Source organism: Polistes dominula, unplaced genomic scaffold (genome assembly GCF_049000335.1).
Source record: "Polistes dominula isolate Pdom_NZ unplaced genomic scaffold, Pdom_raw_medaka contig_73, whole genome shotgun sequence".
NCBI lineage: Eukaryota > Metazoa > Arthropoda > Insecta > Hymenoptera > Vespidae > Polistes > Polistes dominula.
The window spans coordinates 2,334,117-2,356,344 of record NW_028300951.1 but is presented as its reverse complement, the minus strand read 5'-3'; the positions used below and the strand labels follow the sequence as shown (position 1 = coordinate 2,356,344).

The window sequence follows — 22,228 nt, the reverse complement described above, 5'->3', positions numbered from 1 at the left end:
TATAATTATGAAAATATATATATCAATACATATAAAAAAACGCTTTTTGTATTAACAAATCATGTCATCAAAATCGGTGAAAATGCCTACGAAAAAAAAAATCACCGTTTTCACGAAACAACAAAAAATTCTTTTTTAATAATTAATTCAATCAGAGAGACACAAATGGAATGATTATTCTACCGTATGCGGACATATAAAGAAGAAGAAAAAGAAAGAAAAATGAAAAAAAAATTCATTGTACTTTTCTAAGCATTTTAATATATATATATAACTATTTTGTATAATTTCAAATATCTGTTGGTTATAAATATTAAAAAAATGATTTAGTTATATATATATATATATATATATATATATATATATATATATATATATAAAGTACTATTATAGTATATTATAATATATTAATATTAATATATATTATAGTATTATATAATATTAATATTGTATACTATATAATACTATTATAATATATTAATATTATATATTAATTAGTACTATATAGTACTAATTATATTAGTTATATATAGTACTATTATTATTTTAAATTTGAATAATTTTAGAAAAATATGATAAGTTTATTAAATTTAACATTAGAACTACCAAACTTTAAATTATTAAAATTTCAATGCATTTTATATGAGATATTATTTTCTTTTGTTCTCAAATCGATTAAATATGATATATATATAATAAAATATAAAATGGGAGTAGTTCTAGCGTTAAATAATTTAAGAGTATTAATCTATATTGAATTGTGAATATTTTTACGTACGAGTATATTAAAATCGAATTTTAATTATCTTTAAACGCTTTGATATGAAAGAAAACTTATTAAACGGACACGTTCAAATACACACACAGGTATATATATATATATATATATATATATATATATATATATATATATACATACATAATACTATTATTAGTAAAACGTTGCACATTAAAATTAAGTTGCTATATATTATCCTTTGTCAGCTGAAAGTGAGAACCGTTGGAATATAATACAAAAGCAGACTACTCGTATAAGAAAACGAATGACACGGTTTGTCCTCAATGATAAAATGAAAGAATAGACGGAACTCTTAAGCGGACGTGCATTATCGGCATTTTTTTCACATTCAATCATCTATTGAACTATTTAGGAGATAGGGGTTGAGGGTTTGGGGGGGCTGGTAGGTGGAGGTTGGCGTTTTTAAAGGGATACAAAAATAATAAGAAAAATGTATTTCAATAAAGTTTTCTTTGCAAAATCTCATCAAACGTAACGCGACAAAACTGCACCTAAATATGTGAATCATTTAAAGAAGAAGAAATCTCAAGGCAGGAAGAAGAAGAAGAAAGAAAAAATGGCGCGTGTATGCAACCTACTTTGAATGATGTACTTAATTATTAATTGTATGATGGAAAATGGAGAAACTATGAAGAAGAACAAATGAAAATCGACTAGATTATACTATAATAATATAAATATATATATATTATATATATATATATAAAAATAAATAAATATATATATAAATATATACACACATATGAAGATATATCTACACCGTTTGCAAATGATAATGATAATGATGATGATGATAATGATTATGATGATATGATGATGATGATGATGATGAAGATATTAAACAAAATGAAAAAAAAAGAATCAGATAAAGTGAAAAGTAAAGAAAGAAATAGAAAGAGAGAGAGAGAGAGAGGTATGAATTTATAAAAAAAAAAAACGTACCATTGTATTTTGTAGGCAGCTATAAACATGTACGTACACATATGCACATGCACTCTCTCATGTATGTATGTTTACGTATATATTTGAACATATTCTCTATAATGCTTAAATACACGTAATGGTACCTCAATGGTTGTCCCGGATATTTTCAATTTTACGCGTGATTATGGATCAGGATGTGTAATTTGTGACCAAAAAAAGAAAAAAAGAAAATTTTCTAACACGACAGATACAAATAAATGAACACACGTTACATATATACATATATATATATATATATACGTGAACACAAAATATTGATGATTTCTTTGCGAATAAAATTAAAAAATCATTACTTATTATCTGTACTAAGAATGTCACTCGAAACTGGAGATATCATTTCTGGTTTAAGATTAAAAAAAAATTGCACAACTCTTTACGTACATACATACATGCTATACATACATACATACATTCTATACATACATTCATTACACGTTTAAACACATTTACAAAAGAAAAAGTTACGTGACTAATTTAAAAAGAAAAAGAAAAAAAAAAGAGAAAAAAAAAAGAGAAAAATTACAAAAAAAAAAAGAAGGGAAAAGAAAATGTGGAGAAAAAAAACCCAACCAGATATATATGATAAAAAGAGAAAAAAAAAATATGCGCAAAATGACACGCCGCGTCCTTTCACACGATTATCAACATAGTAACGATATTTCAGAGATTTCAAAAAGAAGAAAAATAATAAAATAAATAAATATAAAAATAAAATAAATAAATAATAATAATAATAATAATAATTATAACAATAAACTAAACTAAAATAATGATTAAAATAAAATAAAAAGAGTAATGAGAGAGAAGGAATATCGAGATTATCCAAAAGAGAGCGAGAGAGCGAGAGAGAGAGAGAGAGAGAGAGAGAGGCGACGTTGTCATATAAATGAATATAATTAATAATTAATCAGCTACCGTGAAAAAAAGAATAGAATATTATAGGCACCGTAATTTGATTATTATTACGGGCCGATTAAATTCCCTCCCATCGCAAATTGATTGTGTGTTAACTAATAAGATTAAGTAACGATTATTATAATAGAATAAACACAGCTATAAGGAATTTAATTATTATGGATAACGATTAACTATTATCTACGCGCTAAATCACGTTTCTAATTACGTAACGTGTGTGTGTGAAGACATATGGCTAAGGAGAGAGGCAATGTTTATTATTAAAATATCAAATTTTCATTTTCATTTTTTATGATTATACTACGACACACTGAGTTACTCGGCGCGTCTGCACGCGACGCACACAAACGTCAAATTAACAATTGTTATTCTCCCAAAACAGAATAAAATAAAAAAAAAAAAAAAAAAACGGAACAAAACACATGAAAAAATCGTTCTCAAATAATAAAATGAAAATAATAAATAAATAAATAAAATTAAATTAAATAAATAAATAAATAAAAGAGATGTTTAGCAATAGTATATGACACACGTACACACGCGCGCGGTCGCATATATACGCTGCACAGGCTAGGAAAATGAAATACGATCTATATCGACATAATATATATGTATATATATTATATATATATATATATAATATCTATATATATATATATATATATATTATATATGTATATATATATAAATAATATTAAGACGTCAACTGTATTTGTTTAATAAAGATGTACATTCGAAAAATATCAGTTAGAATGTGTTTCTATATAAAAAGCAGAAAAAGCAAAATTATTTCTCATTTTTATACAATTTTTTTTTCTATTTCTTTTTTTTCTTTTCTTTCTTTGTCATATATATTTCCTTCTTTTATATTGTTAATATTAAACGATGTACTTATCTACTCCGTCTTCTTATTTTATATTATAATATATGTATAAGAATGTTTAATTTTTAAATGAAAATATATATACCTGGGATATATATATATATATATATATTATTGAAACAACATTCCACACACATAATTCTGTATATAAATATCAGAACTTTTTATTTCATATATATATATGTTAACTTACATTTATATTTGAACATGGATAGCATATACCATGTACCTATACAAATGCAGTGTTATATTAAAAGCAATATATATTGCTGTTTTAATTAAATAATTCATTAAATACGTATGTGTGTTTATATATATATAAATAAGGAGCTCTCACTTGCGCGCATTTTAAAGTAAGTATATTTACAATGACAAGTGTCTGAAAAATCTATTTGATGTACTTACATGCACATACCATACGTATATGATAGATTTTAGAATTGTTTTATAAAAACAATTATAAAGATTGATATATATATATATATCTTGCGATATTATTAATTTTGAAATATGAACGTTCTTGATTTTTTCATTTCTTTCATAATTAATTTTCTCAAGAGTTTGTATTTATGTTTTAAATAATAAGATGCAAAAAAAAAAAGTATTGTGTTGACTTAAATTCATTTTGTTTTTATATATATATATATATATATTAAATAGGTATATACTTATTGATAAATATTTAACATAATGTATCTTGTTAAAGTTACATTTGTTTCTAATAAGTTAAATAATTTTTTGAAAATAATAAAAAGTGTGTTATGCTTCAATTTTCAAAGATTAAATTGTACTACATTGTTATACCAGCTGCAATACACAAAGCTCTACTACCAACTGCCATGAATGTCAATGCGCATATGTAATAAAGGTATGTAATAAAGATGTTAAGTGTTATATTATATAGATTTTATATCCTATAGATCACATTTCGTTCGATGTGTTCAACGTAATATATTTAAACGAATTAATATATTAATATATTAAAAAAGAAATTATTCCTATAAATAGTATTCCCACTTCTACTATATATATATATATATGCATATATTCAAATTTTTATCAGAGTGATAATATTTAGTTTAACTAAAAGTAGGAAGATATTTTTCAAAATTTCAATTTTTCAGTATATATATATACAATAACCAAATAATGGTTGTTTTATTTAACTTTCCTTAACCCTTTGACAACAATCATAACTGCGAACAGTGTACTGCTCAAGCAAAGTGCTTTCATTTTTAGAGCATTTCACAATCAAAGGGTTAAAGTTCTTTTGTCTTTTTTATTTTTAATGAATATTTTTAATTAAGTATAATTTATTCGCTAAATATTGAAAAAATCTATATATATATATATATTACTCGTATACCTAGGCAATTTAAAGCATTCAAATAAAATTGCATATAGACGTCTATGTCAATTTTGTCATCTCATTAAAAGTTTACTTAACATTGTTCCAATCTCGATGAAACAAAGATAATCATTCTTTGAATCGTATATAATAAACAAATACAGCCGTTAGTTTAAAGACTAGGATAGATATGATTTCTGTATTCAAAGAATTTCATATTATTATTATTTTTTTTTTCTTTATAAAATCTATTACTTCCTTTCTTCGTAAATTTGAACGATTCGGTGTTATTATTTTCAATTCATTAAAACCACATTTTTTTCGTTTCACTTTGATGAAAATCTATATTGATAAATGATTCATATTATCTATATGTATGTTTGTATATTCAATCTGTCATCATCAGATATTAGTCTCAATTATTTGACAAGACAGAAAGTGAAAGTTTAGGATAGCTGTAAAGGGGCCACCCGAAAGAAAATGAGAATTCAAAAATAATTGTATATTTAAAAAATATAAAAAAAATGACAAAAATGAAGTTGAACGTGGCCAAGCGTAAAGTTTAAATCCAAACTATTCTATTTCACTGTTCTGTCATATAAACACAAACATACACATAAACTTTAGACATTTGTTAATATAGATTATATATTTATATATTTTCGTTTTTGTTTTAATTTTAGTATATTAGCATAGTATCCTTTTCATCCTTTTTCTTCTTCTATTTCTTTTGTTATAATTCATATTGAATTAATTTGTTTATAGACAAATTTAAATACTAGCTTGTAATTTAATATTTTCAGCACTCCAATGTAATAATGCTCCTTGACAAACAATACTCCATACATAAGGAATAAAGAATTCTTCTGGTTGTTCTTCTTCAACATATTTAAATTTCAGTTCTGGAAATTTCTAAAAGAATATAATAATAATAATAATAATAACAATAATGTATATTTAAAATTATATAAATGGAAGAAACATCTTGGAGAGTAATATTTTTTGTACGTACTCTTAAACGATCACGAGGCCATTCTGTAACACCTTCCTGTATTATAGCTAATACCTGACTGACACCTAATTGAGACTGATCCCTTCGTTCTAACTTATATGAAAAGAAATCTATAACCTTAAAAAAGAATATTATAAATTGTTATTATTATTATTATTATTTAAAAAAAAAAACATAAATCATTATTATAAATAGATTGTTTTATATGAACTTACAGGATCAATATTTTGCACGATATCTTGAAACGCAGAATGTAATCTAAACGGTTCAAAAATATCCTTTTCGCAGAATGTGTATAAAAGAGTATAAATTAAATTTGGATTCTCTGCAAGTCTGTGTGTCAGACAACTATTTATAATTTCGAGTACCATCCTAAGAACTTCTTCCAATATGGTCAAATCTTGTACCTGTTGGAAAATATAAATAGATATATGTTTTGTTATTAATTATTACTTACTAATATTAATTACTTACTAAATCTGCATTGGATACGGTCCCATTAACATTGATTGTTGTATTTTCAGTTGAAACAGTAGATAATGCTTTTATTTTTGCTTCCAATCTTGCATGCTTTCTTGCTACTGTTTCGAATAAACTTAATAATCTTTGACTAACGTAAGGATGTAATGACATAAACTGTGCAGACATATTAGCTAAGGCAGCTAAACAATTTGTATGCAAATATTTATCCTAACAGTATAATAAGATATTTGTTAATTGAAAATATTATTATCAAATAAATACAATTAAATTGTGCACTTATATGTATATATGTGCATATATATATATAAATACCCTCATTTTAAACATGTTGTATTGTATTGTCCTTATAACAACAAGAATAAGTAATCCACCTAATGATATTTCACTTATAGATCTTTCAGTATACCAAGTTATACCTTTCAGCATCTGTAAAGTATAATATCAATTATATTTTGAAATTGTATACACAAACAGTTTAAAAATGAAATATACATAATTACATACGTAGAAAATAATTTGATTTTAGAACTTACAATTTCGTGTATTCTTTTATTGAATGTTTCATCTTCGCTCAAGATTAAAAGAATTATAAGTGACATATAAATATGATGAGATGTATTATTTGGTGCATGATACAGTATTTGTAATATTGGTGTTACCTAGACAAAATAATTTTATATTAATATGATATATACATTTTTTCAATGTATTGCCTTATTTATATATATGATTTTAAATTATTACCAATAAATGTATATCTGATCTTCTCATTATGTCGTGTTTCACATTTTGATTTCTATGCAATAACATATACAGTAGTAACGTGACTTCATCGGTATTTTGTATTTTACAGATTGTACTATATAATTTATTTAAATTAAATCTAAATGCAAATCCATCTATTTGAGTATAGTCATCTATAAATAATTAATATACGTTTTAATAGTTTCAATTAAATATTTTATTACTATCTAATTATTTTTATTAAAAAATATTTACCTTGCATATCTGTAAATGTGAAAAGTGCATTTCTATAAGGATTTTGTGTTGCAGTACAATGATTTGTTAAAACTAATAACAATAATAAAGATTGACTAGCAAGAGGGGTTTCTGTATCTCGTTTCTTTTCTTCTTCTTCCGTTGCACCATTGCTTAATATTTGTACGTTCTTCGAACTATGACCCATGCCCATTGTAATTACATTCCACAATCCAGCTGAAAAAATTGATTACATTTTGAAACATTATAAAACATTTAACAAATATCATATATATACATATAGATATTTTATATACATTAACTTACCAGCTATACTGAAAACTATACTACCACCTGGTTGTTGTGAAAATAATCCTGCCGGTGCATGTTGTTGTTGTACAAAGTTATGTAATAATGTACATACCAAAGTTGGTGCATGTTCGCTACTTTGAGCATGCATTGCTATTCTGTAAACAGGACTGTATTCCGCAGCAGTTTGAGAAAATAATTGTACGGAAAGAAGTACAAGAAGACAATTTATTGCTTCCAAATGAACGATATATGTAAATTCACTGTATACAGAGAAAATATATTATATTATTACAAGTAATTTAAAAGTGAGATTTAATTTGAACATTTTTTTGTTAATACTTACCATAAAGGTAAATCTGTTATAAGTTCTAATAATGATTCAAAAAGATCTTCCAATCTATACGAAGATGTTGACTGTGTTCCTGCAGATACTCCAGTTGCTTCTATATGTTTTATCATTTCCTCTTCACCGACAGTTTCAACGAGATATTTTAAAAAACATCTTACAGCAAATAATGCATTATATGTTTGCCATGCGGATACTATGCTGTAAACAAAATATTTTTATTTTAATTGTTTCTATGATAATATCTATATAAAAAAGAAAGTAATAACATTATTTACTTACTTCTGATTTTGTACAGGTGCAAGTAACTCGCTTATACGTATAAGTGTAACTTGTATCAAGCTACCAAAATTTCCTGTTGTTGGATTATTATTCAATAATTGTTGACAAGCGATATCTAATTGCGAGTCAAGTTCTATTTGATCATTCCTTGTTATTGGTGGTCGCATATTGTAAGATAAGAACGAACTCCAAAATGCATCATTTGGAGGTATTGGTTGTTTTCCACAAAACTTTTCCAAATGTTCATTTTTTGAAAAATCTTCATAACGACTTGGTGTTATACCCATTGCTGTATCTTCTTAATTCTGTATATATACATTTTAATATTATCAATATTAAAACAAATATCTCGTTTATAATTCATTAGATAAAGTAAAGATAATTAGAAAGTCAACTTTGACAGAAGTTTGATATAACCTATAAAAATAATAATCATAGAACTACGAAATTTGGTACAAATAAAACAAGTAATATTTCATTAAGTCAGTATAAAATATAACGTTGACATTATTAAACATGTATATGTATAAATATATATAAATTAAAAACACTAGTGATGTGATGTAAACGAAGTTAAATGTATGACAGCAAATCCGGAAGATAACCTCATTTTATACCGTATACGGAATACAAGAAAAACTATCACTAATATTTTACATAAAACGTAATTTATGAAAATATTTATTATTATTATTAAATGAATAATCGAGATGATTAAATTAATGTGACTTACGTGTTAAATAATCCGAGAAATAATCGGCACTTACTAAATTAGAAAAAGAAAGCAATTGATTCGTACATAACACCTGAAAGGAATATTTTTCACTGTGAATGTTTAAGTACCGTGATCTTATAGGGCACTGCGCTGTTACCGTTAAAATCGACTACTGTATAGATATATTATATACATTTAAATATTTTTTTGTCACTTTTTAATATTATTCACATGCAATATAATTGTTATTTAAATTATTATATGTACACTATCGATTAATATATCGATTAGTTCAATACGATGCATTTTTCGATTTATGGCAGCACGTAGCAAGAGATTATAAAAGTAAGATCTTATTGAATATGCATATTTTTATTTGATAATTGTTAATAACAAATTATCAAATTAATAATTCTAATATATTAAATTTAATCTAATTTTGTTAATTAACAAATCAATTATATAATATTAATTAATTACACGTATATATTCATAATTTTGTAGAAAATTTAATGACGTGTGTATTTAAAAAATTTATATTAATTTCAAAAAAACCGCCATATTTAACGAGAATTCATTTTTCCCGCGTTTCAAAGACAAACGGTTATCTTCAGTTGATTTTATTTCGAAGGAAAACATGTATCGCGATAATTTCTTTTTAGAAAAAATTAAATGTCAAGATTTATATTTGCAATACGAAAAGTTAATAAAAGATAATATTATCGGTATACAGAAGCAGAGTTTTCATTTGAGGAATTATTTGTTACGTCGAAAGAAGGAGATCGTCGAAATTATTAAGTAAGTTTGTTATAATTCAGGTAAGATTCTAATACTTTTTCTTTTTTAAATAAATTTTACATAAAAATCCTGTATATTTCGTCTATCAGTAAACAAAACGATAAGGACGAACCGATAGAATTAAAAACATTACGAAAACTTTATGACGATGTACAAAATGAATTGATATCTATCGAAGAAGATTGCAATAAATTTTGGGTAGAAATGAAATTAGATTTATTATTAGAAAATAAATCGAAATCCGAACCATTGTCGGATAAATTTTCAAAAAATGTTAAAAAAATGTACGATGAGTATAAAAATGTTTTATTAAAAAATGACAAAGATATTTTTATTGAACGTTGTCATTGTATGTGGAAAAATATACCTGAATCAATTGTTGACGATGAAACGATTAAATCAGAAAAATTGGATTACGTAGTAACGAAATTTGACGATACCGATTTAAAATTGAAACAAGATTTAATGGATTTACGAAGAAAAGTTTTCACTTTGGTCAACGACGAAACAAAACCGTATGTCATATTGAAATTTTTTCAGTAATTGCGTATAAACAATTGTTATATAAAAATATATTTATTATTGATAATAGAATGTGTCAACAAATAGAAATGGACAATGCAATTTTACCGACGAATAAAAGTTATATTCAAATTCTTAGAAAATACAACAATTCGTCAATTGATTCAAATAAAATCAATTTATTACAAATTCATAGTTTAAAATATATCAATGGAGAATTAATAAAAAACGAAGGATGGTCTACTGTTCTTGATATTAATGGTAATCAACTTAGATCTAAATGGTATTTTGTTGTGTCACCGCAAATAGAAAAATTATTGAAGAAACGACGGATATATTCCCTTCATTTGGATCCATTAAGGGTTTATAATTTTCTATTATCCATACCTAAATGTGGAATACATTTTGAATTGTCGAAGAAAGATCTGTTTTCTTTATTGCAAAATGTTGACGAGGAAGGACCTTGGTTGACAAGTTGGAAACCACAATTAAAAACTGTCGACAAAGAGAAAATAGCCGCCATTTTGATTCAGTCTTGTTGGCGTGGTTATTTGGTAATTATTAGATTAATGCAAAAATAATCAACACTTTAAATATATTATATTTAAAAATACACATTAAATGATTAACGTTGAAAAACATTTAATTTGCTTTTTATTTTTTCATGATTGTATTAAATTGAACATAACTAAATAACTAGAAAACCCAACACTACATTTAAAATAGTAGAAATTACAATTATTTTGGCATTAATTTAATAGTATAATAATTACATTATTTATTATATAATTTTAATAAATTATTTTTACAATTTGTAGCTTCGTAAACAATTAAAGGAATCATATCGTCTTTATATAGCAGCTAGCGTATTATGGTACAAATGGTTATCGATTAGAAACAAACGTAAGGTGCAAACTACATATTTGGAAAAGATGTTATCATCGTTGAAAGTAGTTCGAAAACTTAATGAAAAATTTATGGACGAATTTAACGATTTAATAAGACAACCACACGTAATTATTCATTTACCATCGATTGGTTATCCCGTTGATATTCGTCGAACGTTTACTCCACAAATGCTTGCTATTTATCAACATACAATGAGTTTGAGATTATCCTTTTTACGTAATCCAATGTCTGAAATGATTTATATTTTACCTATTGAAGTTACACAAGATTTTCTATCTATGTACGTTGACATAATCGATTCAGTAATTTCACAAGAACGTACAGGGAATCGTATAACATTTCTTCCCCTTTCACAAGCTAAAACACTTGAACGTACTCACATGAACGTATCCAGGATTTTACATTGTTCAGAGGATACTTTGGTTGCTATTAGAAATAAAATCAATGGAAAATCAGCATACATTTTACCATGGATTATCGATGAATGTGATGTTAGAATATCGGACAATTTAGGTGTACCATTGTTAGGACCGGATATGTTATTGCAACAAAAATTATTAAATCTATCAAGAATGTGTGAGATAATAGATGATCTTGGTTTGCCACAGCCAGCACATTCTAAAGATATACGAGAATATTCGACGCTTTGTTCCAAACTAGCCGAATTAATCCTATTAAACACCGATATTTGTTTATGGTTGATCAAAGTGAATTTTGGTTTACAGACTAAGCACTGTGGTATATTTTTGATCAATCACATTAGTATACCATTCATGCCTGCGATTAGGGAAACAAGAAAACGTTATGGCAACGAATGGTTAACTAATTCTCATGTACGTGAAGATTATTTAAATGCATTGTTAATTCATTTAACAAAAGTCCTTTCCATTGTAACATATTTTAACGATGTTTATTATCGTTCCTGGAAAGATTTTTACGATCACGTACAAAAATTTGGATGTTTGTTACAAGCTGTACCAAAGGAAAAAAATCAAGTATTATTACTTTGTCATATTTTGTTCCAAATAAGAACACCATGAAACCGGTCAAATTGATTGGTACTTCGAATAAAATACCATTAGGTATTTTTATTATAAATAAAACAATTCTTTTATTTTTTGTTTTGTTTTTGAAATATTAATATTTATATAATTTTTTATTCTTATAGATGTTAGCTTTTCATCGTTTGCTTATATGTTACCACAAACTTCGATAAATATAGAGATTTTAAATCCAAGTGTAAATAAAGTTGCATATAAATTGCAACAACTTGGATATTTTGGATATTTAACAGTAGATTGTTATTGTTATTTTGATAATCATGATGAAAACATGAACGTTTTATTACTCGATGTAAATCCTTATTATTCTCATTTACAACAATACATTGATTGGATGAAATTTGTTATCGATGGTGGTTACAAGTACGATTACATTTCAAAATATTATTTACGTTAATTATAATATTTATTCATTATTAATAATTTGATTAATTAAATAGTTCAACGACAGATACATTTAATGCTAATGTCGTTACGCAACAATATTATAAAAAAAGAATTACAAATACGTCAATAAACGATACGGAATGGGATGAAATTACTGAAAGAACTGCAATAATAATCTGTGATTTGTATCATGAAAATTTACCTAATTATACTTGGGCTAAATTAAAAATTCTTATGGAAGATATTGGAGTATATAATATATAATATAATTAATTTATATAAAATATGTATATATATAATAATAATAATAATAATAATTTAATTCTTTTTTTAGATTATATACGAAGCTACAAAAAAAGAAGGTTATCATTTTATTTTACACGATAGCGAAATTAAAGATACTGGCACCATGACAATAGTTACACCCAACATGAATATGACATTATTAAAGACGTGTAATATTTTAAAAAAATTATCTCAAGCTTTATCAACCAAAAGAAAATCCAAAACGAATATGTCTAACATTGTTGAATTTTTTGAAAAATTTGCATTAAATTATCACGATTTATCTCGTGATCCGTGCAAGTAATAAAATAAAAGCTTATCCAGATATGTTAATCGTATTATTATTTAAACGAAAAGTAAAATATTATTTTTTTTTTTCACGATAAAAATATAATAATACGAAAAATATAAATGAGTAAAAAAGATTATTAAATTTAATTTAATATTTCATAAAATTATACGTCGGACATATAATGAATTTTATTTTCTTCTACGATTTTCGTACAAGGTCCACGACGTATTCCACGAATTCGTTTGAATTTTTTCGGTGAAATTGGTTTTATTAATTTCGGTTTTATCAAACCAATTTCTTCTTTACATTCCTGTTAATAAATAATTTCAGTTGAATTGTATTCAACAGATTTAACAGAACCTGATATGTGACTAAAAGTTTTGATTACGTTAACATATTTTTTTTTTTTTTTTTTTGTAGAAATTAAATTATATGAACATATAAAAAGAAACATTGCAAGATAAATTTGGTTTTTATTTTTTTTTAAATTTCACACATCAGATTCTAGTACATGCATTTAAAAATAATAATTAATAACAAATTAATACCTGGATAGCTTTTAAAATAGGATAAAGTGGTCTAACTCCTTTAGATTCTTCTAAAGCTTGTTGACTGTAAGACAAAACTCTTTCGTTGTCTTGTTTAATAGCACCTTTCATCTCATTAAAATCGTCATCAATACGATTTTGATATTCACGTTCCTCTTTTTGTAATTCCTATTTAAAAACAAACAAAAAAAAAAAAAATACAACCAATTCTTAATATATTGAATTAGAAATATTTCTTATACCATATGTTTTTTCAAATCACGAGCATAATTGATTTTTCTATTTCGTTCCTCAATTCGATCATTTAATTCCACTTGTTTATTATATTCGTCTCTTTTAAATCTTTGCAATGTTTCCCAAGTTTGCATATCTTTTTCATCTTTTTGTAATTTTATCTTAACAGCATCGTCATTACGTTTATCTTCGATTCTAACAGCTCTCATAGCAATCTCGTAATCTTTTCTAGTTTTGTATCTTTCAATAGCATTTTTTTCTATCTCGTCAACAGCTTTAGCAAAATTTACTTTTTCTTTCTCAATTTTACCAGTGGAATCCATGAGAGTAGCAAATTTTTCACCTGCAATTCCAATCATGGAAAAATTACAATTAACATGTTGTTTGTTTCATGTAAGTTTCGTATAATTATTTTATTGTTTATTTTTTGTTTTTTGTTTTTTTTTTTACCAATAAAATTTGCTCTCTGTTCTCTAGATTGTTTTTCCTTTTGTGCCCTTTCTTTCAACATCTTTTTTATTCGAGATTTAGATCTGTTGTATATATCGATAGCCAAATCTTCGAATTTTTCTTTACGTTTTGATTCGAGTTCGGCACGTTTCTTCTCATCGATCGATTTTAAAAAATCTTTTTGCAATTCTTTCTTCCTTTTCAATTCCTATAAAGAATTTGTCTTATTATTTATAGTAATTTTATTTTATTAATATGAATATTGATATTTTTTTTAATAATGAGCTTACTTCTTTAGCCTGTGATTCTTTCATAATTTGTAAATCTCTATTAATATTTAATCGATCTTGTATTTCTATCTTGAATTCTTGATTTTTTTCAATCTCTCGTATTTTTGCATTTTCATCAATCCTTGAAAACACACATAAAAGAACAAATAATATACATTTCGATGTAATTTTTGAATTAACACTTTAATGGCCGCACGTCTACGCAGTCAAACATCGTCGATAATATTTTTGAAGAATTCATTTAAAAAAAAGATTTGATAAAATTCACGACAAAATTAACATAAAACAACATTTAATTTTATGTAATTATAAATATAAAAAGTTATAAATAAATAACGGCGAATAACGGTTGTTCCGGCTATCACACACATACACACACATGTTGTGTGAGCGGCCATTAAAGTGTTAATAAATTCAAAAAAAGAGAAAAAAACAAACTTACTGATTCTTTAATTTCATAGCATACATTTCAATTTTCATCTTACGTTCTTCGATTTTTTTCTTTTCTTCTTGCTCATATTTTTCGACATCTTTTTTAATCGATTCAACGTATTCATTTTCTTGTTGATCATCCATTTGTTTAATAGTTTTTTGAAATTCAACTTGAGCATTTAATTCTCTTAGACACTAAAAATAATTAACAAAATATTGATTTATTTCTTTTGCTTGTTTTTTTTTTTTTTTATTAAATTATAGACTAAAATTATAAAGCAACCTGAAATGTTGAGTCTCATTTTTTTTTTTTTTTTTTGCAAAACTCTTTTTATAATATACCTCCGATACGAGCATTGCTCTATTGATCCGTCTGCATTGTGGTTGTTTATAAAGAAGTAAAGTTCGTGCTTGTCGTACTATTTCTGCACGTTCAGCAGCATTTTTTGCTGTCATTTCTTTAACAAATTCTTTTCTTTTCTCTTCTTCTATCTTCCGTTTATTCAACAGTTCCTCTTTTCTTCTTCTTTTGATATTCTGTAAACAAAAAACTATAATTACAATATTATTCACACCTTATCAAAACCCAGGAATTAAAAGTTGAGAAATACTGTTTTATTTATTTTAACTAAAAAAAAAAAAAAAAAAAATAAAAAACTTCATAAAATATATAATACCTCAACAGTATTGTCCCATGTCTTAGACATTTCATAAGTTGCCTTCTTAATAGCATTCAATTTCGCTTTTGCTACTTCCCCTTTCTTCGGCCAATCTTTGTGGCTGATTAACGTAATCAACGAAGCGTTGAAAAGCGCTTTCAGAGGCTATCAATGCCAGTTTCCTCTCGGATATCTGTGTACAATGTTGTTAAGTTATTTAATACGTAACAGACTCTCCTCGTCAAGTTTATTTAAGAAAGAAGCAGCTTACTTTAGTATTTTCTAACGTTTGTCCAGGCTTCAAGTGATATGTTGAATACATATTCGCTTGAATTACTTGTCTTCGAACCATTTTTTATAATAAATAATATCTATCTATTTATATATATATAATTTGAAATATAATAATCTTTTTTTTTAATATTGTAATTGTGTGTTATATGCAAATATATATATATATATACGTATAAAAAAAAACTGTGTTTATGTAACTGTGATCCATGCACAGTGCAACGTATTGCAATCTTGCATGTTTGATCGGTTGATATGGAAACTCGATGGAAACCAAACAAATACGATCAATATATGGTTTATCTGAAAAAAAAAATATTCTCTAACTCGTTTGATATTTGTAAAATTCTAAAAAAGTTTTTTTATTTCACAGATCCAGTAAATATTATTATTATTAATATAGATATAAAATAAATAACAAATTGAGATCGATTGAATATCGAACACTCATGACAAATAATATTCAATTATAGTTGAAAATATATTATGGTATATGTATTCTGTAATAATATTTTATTTATTTACAAAAAATGTATTCCTAACTTGATTAAAATTATCATCGGTAAATCTACTTTACCGACACGACCAAGTAGCGTTTTCATGATCTACCGCAAGATGGCTGCGAAGCGCAACCGTGCACCTGTAGTACTAGCACGTGTTATAAGAGTAAATCGTGATCCAATAGTTTCCCGCTTTTTAACGGGCAACGTGTAGGTTTGTGAATCGTTTGGGAAGGATAAAGAGAGTGTTATCGAAGCTGGTAAGATTATTGGATTATTTATGTTAGCATGTACGTAGTATTTATATCTAAAGTTTATGATAGGCCGTGTGTCTCACTGTGCGTACACGTTGATGCGTGTATGTGACTGACGATCGCTTTTCGATCGACGATTTAACCTTGAAGGGCGCTCGTGTTGTTTGCCGCGCATTCAACGAAAAAGAATGTAGGAGAGGTCGACGCACGATGATCTATTATTTGCGAATAGACAACCAGATCCGATCGGTTTTCGTCAGGGACGTTATTTGTGTCGCGATCGTGTCTAAGAAAGTACATAAGACGTGGAGTTGTTTTAGTGCCGATGATGCTAACCTAAATCGTCTCTATTCGCTTGAGTTACTTGGCGCGCGCGTGTATTAGAGAAAGAGAGAAAGAAGAAGAAAAAAAGGGATAGAACGTGAGAGAAAGAGAAAGATTGCGAGTAAGAGTGGGGAGAGTGAAAGAAAGGTAAGAGTAAGATAGAAAAAAAAGATAGAAAACGAGAAATAAGAAAGAAAGAAAGAGAAGGCGCGTGGCGCGTTTGAAGTCACGTCTCGCAGACGTCTCATTGGTCGGATCTTTGACTTGTTCGACCGGTTAACAACGAATCAATAACTTATCGCCTCTCTAAGGTTCTACGTTCGGCGTTAACGAGTGTTCGCGAATTTTAACGAGGTTAGCGCCGCATCGTGGGTTAAATCAGCCTACCGATGCACTAATACATTGTTAAACTGCAGCTACTTGTGTTGCTGCTGCTGATGTGTTATTTGAATCCTTCTCATATTTCTTCTCCTCTTACTTCTTTTTCTTCAGTAGCAGCAGCGTCATCATCATCATCATCATCATCATCATCATCATCATCATCATCGTCATTGTCATATTCATTTTAATCTTTATCTTTTTCATTTTTGTCTTTTATTTTTCTTGATTATTCAAACGTTGCAACTTATCGCAATAAAAAATAAGTTGGGTCACATCCCGCGTATTTTATATCGCGCATACCAAACGAATAAACGTTTTTCATTGGCCCAGTTCTCCCCCTAACAATACCTAGAAGCAGGTTTCAAATTGGATGGTTGAAATTGATGTTTCGTCTTCTTGGCAAATCGCCAATGGCCTATTGTAATGCGAGAGAGAGTGAGAGAGTGTGTTCTAAACATAGATATCGTGTGTCTTATGTATTTATTTGATAGAAGGAGTAGTTATCATCGTACGCTAATAAATAACGGATAGGATTTTATTAGATCGATCGTTTAGATGTTTCGTTCAGTTAGTTAAAGGTGCTTACTTTGAACGATCGTGTGTCATCAATCATAAACTTTCGATCGGATCAACGAAAAGAGGTTCATCCTTTCATGTTTTTCATCTTCTTTATTTTCCCACGTGTGAAAGTGTTTCGAGGTTAGATATCCTACCCTTTGATTTTTCTCTTTTTTTTTTTTTTTTTTTACTTTTCTTTTTCTTTCCTTTATTTATTATCTAACGTCAATATCGATCTTGAAAGATTTATGCAGCAGCATATTTCATTTCAAGGTTATGTGTTTACGTGCGTTACGCCGCTCTTGCACTCCGGCGCCAACAGAGTTTCTATTTCATACACGCATACTAAGTGGTGTTCTATATCATTTCAGAAGCGGGGGAAACGATAAGGAATGAATCACCCGGATTCCATGATAGAAGAAGTGTCGTAGAGTAAGTAATCAACATTATAATCAATGTCACTCTTTCTCGATTACGCATTTTTATTATCCTTGTTCTTTCTGATAATTGCATGCACATTACGCACGTATTTTTTATACATTTAAAAAAATATATATATATATATATATATATATATATATATATATATATATATCAATCCGATCGAGCATATTTATTTTCTTTTCGTTAATTTGAATTTTCATTTTTCAACCTTATTTTTCTTCTTGTAAAAGAAGAAATAAGAATTGAGGAAAAAAAGAAGAAAAGTAATTCTAATGAGCTATGGTTACGAAACGGACGCCATATTATTACAAACGATCACGTGATAAGGAAAAAGGATAAAGGTTTATGAAATGCAGTATTTATATCATTTATAAATGTTGAATAGTCATTGAAACATGTTTTAATAAAACTTTAGTATCATTTTATTAATTCTACTAGAGTAAATATCACAGGTACACGTTTCTCTATCACAATATCCTCCTCTCAAACGTCTTATGGCGACATCTTTCTTTTTTTTGTTTTTTGTTTCTTTTACTTTTACTTAAAATTTAACATGCACATTTCGCGAATGATATCATTTTAACACATTCGATAATACCGGCATTTCTTATCTTACGTTATTAAATATTACATAAATTAATTGTTTATTTGTTATTTGTTCGTTTTGTTCTTTTTTTTATTGTTAATTATTCTTTTTTTTTTTTTTTTAATTATAATTTCTTGTTAAACTTGTTACATTTTTTTTGAAATCTGATAATATGATGCTATTATATTTCATATTTTTATATGAGATATTTAAACAAATTGTTTCGTATGAAAAAGAAATACCAGTCACGAATGTGTTTTAACAAAGATAAACAAAAAAATCTAATTAAAAGATTAAAAGATGATCTCTTTCATTTCGACGGAGGAGGAAACGCATATATATGTACAATAAACGTTTTCATCACGAGTTGTATTCTTAATTATGTTTTATCCCAACATTTTTTTTCTTTTTTTTTTTTTGATTATTCAAAATCAATAAAACTATAAGGCAACGATGATATCTTATTTAATATCAATTTTTTAAATAAAAAAAAAAAAAACTCTTTATCTTCAATTATTCTCTCGTGAAGAAATTCGTGACTAATTAAACAAGATATGTATATTTCGATAAAAGTATTAAACAAATAATAGAAAAAAATGTAACCATCGATATTATCTAAATTAAAACTTCAACCGTTTTGTGTTTATTACGACTTTACGATTAATTATTTTTTAATATATATATTTATATATATTGAGACCTTAATACTTTTTAATTAAATGTTGATATGTATTAATCGATAACGCGAAATAAAAAGCTCAGGTCTTCAGGTAGATTTGTTTCGTATTACGCGAGAAAATAACGAAAACAAATAGAATATGACTTCCACTATTAGTTTGTCGTTCTTTCGTTTCGTTTAGTTTAGTCTAGTCTTGTCTTATTTCTCCGATAATTCGTTTGGAGATCTTGGTTCTTCGTTAGGACAATATGTTATTTCGTATTCTTCTTAAAAATATTTGAACTTCCTCTTCTTCTTCTTCTTCTTCTTCCTTCATTGGAAGAAGATTTTTCTTGTTTCCCCCATTCCAAGAGGAAATTCTTCAATTATTACATATTTCTGTTTCGATTACTTGAAGATCATCCGTTTGAAATCACAGATGATATTGCACCACAACCGAATTTGCACCGGAGAGAGAGATCATAGTGTCATTGGTCAACAGTCTTCCTCAATGTTTTCCAACGTTGAGAATATAATAGGGCTGGGCTCTTATAATAAACATTTCATTAATTTTACCAAGGTCTCCAAATTGGTTCGTTGGATTTAGCAACTCTCAATAATCCTTCGGCAAAACTATGATGACTCTGTTGTGAGATTTCCTTATCGACATCCGTCCTAACTGGTGATGGTTGACTGGAAGCTGGTGTAAGTGGCATGGAATATTCGTCGGAGCTAAGTTCGCTGGATGATGATGGGGAAGATTGTGGTGCTGCCACGTGTATGGTTAACGGTCCAGTCTTGTCCATTGAATTTAGTTTGTGTCCAAGGTGTGTCATTAATTTAGTACCAAGGGCTACATCAACGCCAGGGGTTGCTGCCAAGCAACGACTAACTTCGTTAGCGCAATGCGTGTAACCAGCTCTGAAACGATCAGCATCGATCACCGGATTTGCCGATAAACGTTGCTGACGTTGCAGTTTGTGAAGATGACGGACGGTTAATTCGAGAATATTGGCTTTTTCCAATTTCGCTACGTTTTCACCGTCACGAGCTGAAGCAGTAACCATGAGATCCTTCAGCAAGTCCAAACAATGATTGATACGTGCTCTACGTTTTCGTTCCAACATTGGTTTTGTAATCTGTAATTTGAACAATAACAATTTATTAGCTGATGTTTTTTCTAATCGTAATTAATAGAATAAATATAGATAGAAATTGATTATAGGATTATTTTATTTTCGTGAAAAGAAAAATGATGAATTCAGGACACTTACTTTGCGGTATTGATAAGTCCTAGAAATGGGCTGCTCTTGTCCATCGATTATTTGCTCGTGCATTTCCATGGTTAATCCTTTATCTCTTCTTTCAACGTTCTCACAACACCAATAATTAGCAGCACTTTATAAAATGATACTATATATTTTATGTATAATATTATGTATCATATGCACTCTGTTTGTTTTTGTTTTTGATTATCGAATAAAAACGATTAACAAGTAAACAACACACTGTTTCGTCGAATCTCTATTGATACAAGAGATAGAAAAATATAAAGATAGATAATAGGAAAATTAGTAATAGATAGAGAGCAAGATATATAAATCGAATCAAGTCGAGTAAGCAAATCCGTGGATTCGTTTTAAAACGCGTCTCTCTTATGTCGACCTTTCTGGACGATCAGCGTGATTGTGGTGGCTGTTGGGTAGGATGACGGTTTATATAGCCACGGGCCCCTGCATAAGAGAGGTAAAGGGGCGGCAGTAGGGACCGTAGTGGGGGCCAGGCCTTCCGTGGGAACGGTCCGTAGAGGTTGGTTCCCAAGCAAGCACACCACCTGTAAGCGGCAGCTGCCAGACACGCGCCCACACCAAGCCATCGTCACCGTTCCTTCGTCCTTCTCGCACCTACCCGCATCGGTCTATATCTTTCCTCTTCCACCACCCCCACCACCATCACCACCACTACCACCACCTTCCTCGTTCTTCGTCTCGTGCGCAATGGTATGCATTTTCTCTCTCTTTCTCTCTCTTTTGCGAGCGTGCACGCTCATACGGAAGAACCAGACTATACTATACTCGTCCTTGTCTTTCTCATGCAAACAGGAGACTCTCCTTCTCTCTCTCTCTCTCTTGGTATTTTTTTTGTCTTCTTCTTCTTCTTCTTCTTCTTCTTCTTTCCTTCGAGCAGAGTGTCTCTCCCAGTTCTCCTCCTTCCTATCGTGATTTGCTATCTCCCTCTCTCTTTCTTTCTCTTTCTCTTTCTCTTCCTCATCGGTGAAGCGTGCTGGGCACAAGTCCGGCGTCCTCTC

The 22,228-nt window shown here is 27.7% G+C and overlaps 5 protein-coding genes across 8 annotated transcripts in view; 2 read left to right on the top strand and 3 right to left on the bottom strand.

Moving 5' to 3' along the window:
• Positions 1 to 1,549: 1,549 nt before the first annotated feature.
• On the bottom strand, positions 1,550 to 9,243 carry LOC107064014 (dymeclin). The gene is made up of 12 exons (XM_015316259.2): positions 9,076 to 9,243; positions 8,343 to 8,647; positions 8,058 to 8,261; positions 7,730 to 7,974; positions 7,424 to 7,639; positions 7,169 to 7,341; positions 6,958 to 7,083; positions 6,737 to 6,850; positions 6,416 to 6,631; positions 6,157 to 6,348; positions 5,942 to 6,058; positions 1,550 to 5,841 (listed from the first exon to the last, which is right to left on the bottom strand). The coding sequence occupies exons 2-12, from the start codon at positions 8,627 to 8,629 to the stop codon at positions 5,701 to 5,703; spliced, it is 2,031 nt and encodes a 676-aa protein (XP_015171745.1). The 5' UTR covers positions 8,630 to 8,647; positions 9,076 to 9,243; the 3' UTR covers positions 1,550 to 5,700.
• A 218-nt stretch (positions 9,244 to 9,461) lies between these two features.
• On the top strand, positions 9,462 to 13,344 carry LOC107063835 (IQ motif-containing protein H). Its single transcript, XM_089172311.1, is given in 8 exon segments — positions 9,462 to 9,855; positions 9,945 to 10,370; positions 10,448 to 10,931; positions 11,196 to 12,276; positions 12,279 to 12,368; positions 12,455 to 12,710; positions 12,788 to 12,983; positions 13,069 to 13,344. Coding segments are annotated over 8 exon segments (2,949 nt in total). The 5' UTR covers positions 9,462 to 9,694; the 3' UTR covers positions 13,324 to 13,344.
• Positions 13,336 to 22,228, bottom strand: part of LOC107063834 (uncharacterized) — a 192,653-nt gene continuing 183,760 nt past the window's right edge. Inside the window, 10 exon segments of the mRNA XM_015315954.2 lie at positions 13,336 to 13,621; positions 13,860 to 14,027; positions 14,102 to 14,436; positions 14,544 to 14,751; positions 14,834 to 14,954; positions 15,276 to 15,460; positions 15,608 to 15,802; positions 15,943 to 16,020; positions 16,022 to 16,117; positions 16,196 to 16,518. Of these exon segments, the coding sequence (XP_015171440.2) occupies positions 13,475 to 13,621; positions 13,860 to 14,027; positions 14,102 to 14,436; positions 14,544 to 14,751; positions 14,834 to 14,954; positions 15,276 to 15,460; positions 15,608 to 15,802; positions 15,943 to 16,020; positions 16,022 to 16,117; positions 16,196 to 16,276 (1,614 nt within the window). The 5' untranslated portion in view covers positions 16,277 to 16,518 and the 3' untranslated portion in view covers positions 13,336 to 13,474.
• LOC107063959 (tubulin monoglutamylase TTLL4) overlaps positions 16,570 to 22,228 on the top strand; it is a 184,978-nt gene continuing 179,319 nt past the window's right edge. For 2 of the 4 annotated variants that reach the window (XM_089172306.1, XM_089172302.1), the window contains exons 1-2: positions 16,570 to 16,975; positions 18,604 to 18,664. The gene's annotated coding sequence lies outside the window, so the exon portion shown is untranslated. Of the gene's footprint in view, positions 16,976 to 17,002; positions 18,316 to 18,603; positions 18,665 to 22,228 lie in introns of those variants that run through there. The other 2 variants (XM_089172304.1, XM_089172305.1) reach the window with 2 other exon arrangements.
• Positions 19,075 to 21,610, bottom strand: LOC107063961 (enhancer of split mbeta protein). Its single transcript, XM_015316167.2, has 2 exons — positions 21,195 to 21,610; positions 19,075 to 21,059 (listed from the first exon to the last, which is right to left on the bottom strand). The coding sequence occupies exons 1-2, from the start codon at positions 21,261 to 21,263 to the stop codon at positions 20,493 to 20,495; spliced, it is 636 nt and encodes a 211-aa protein (XP_015171653.1). The 5' UTR covers positions 21,264 to 21,610; the 3' UTR covers positions 19,075 to 20,492.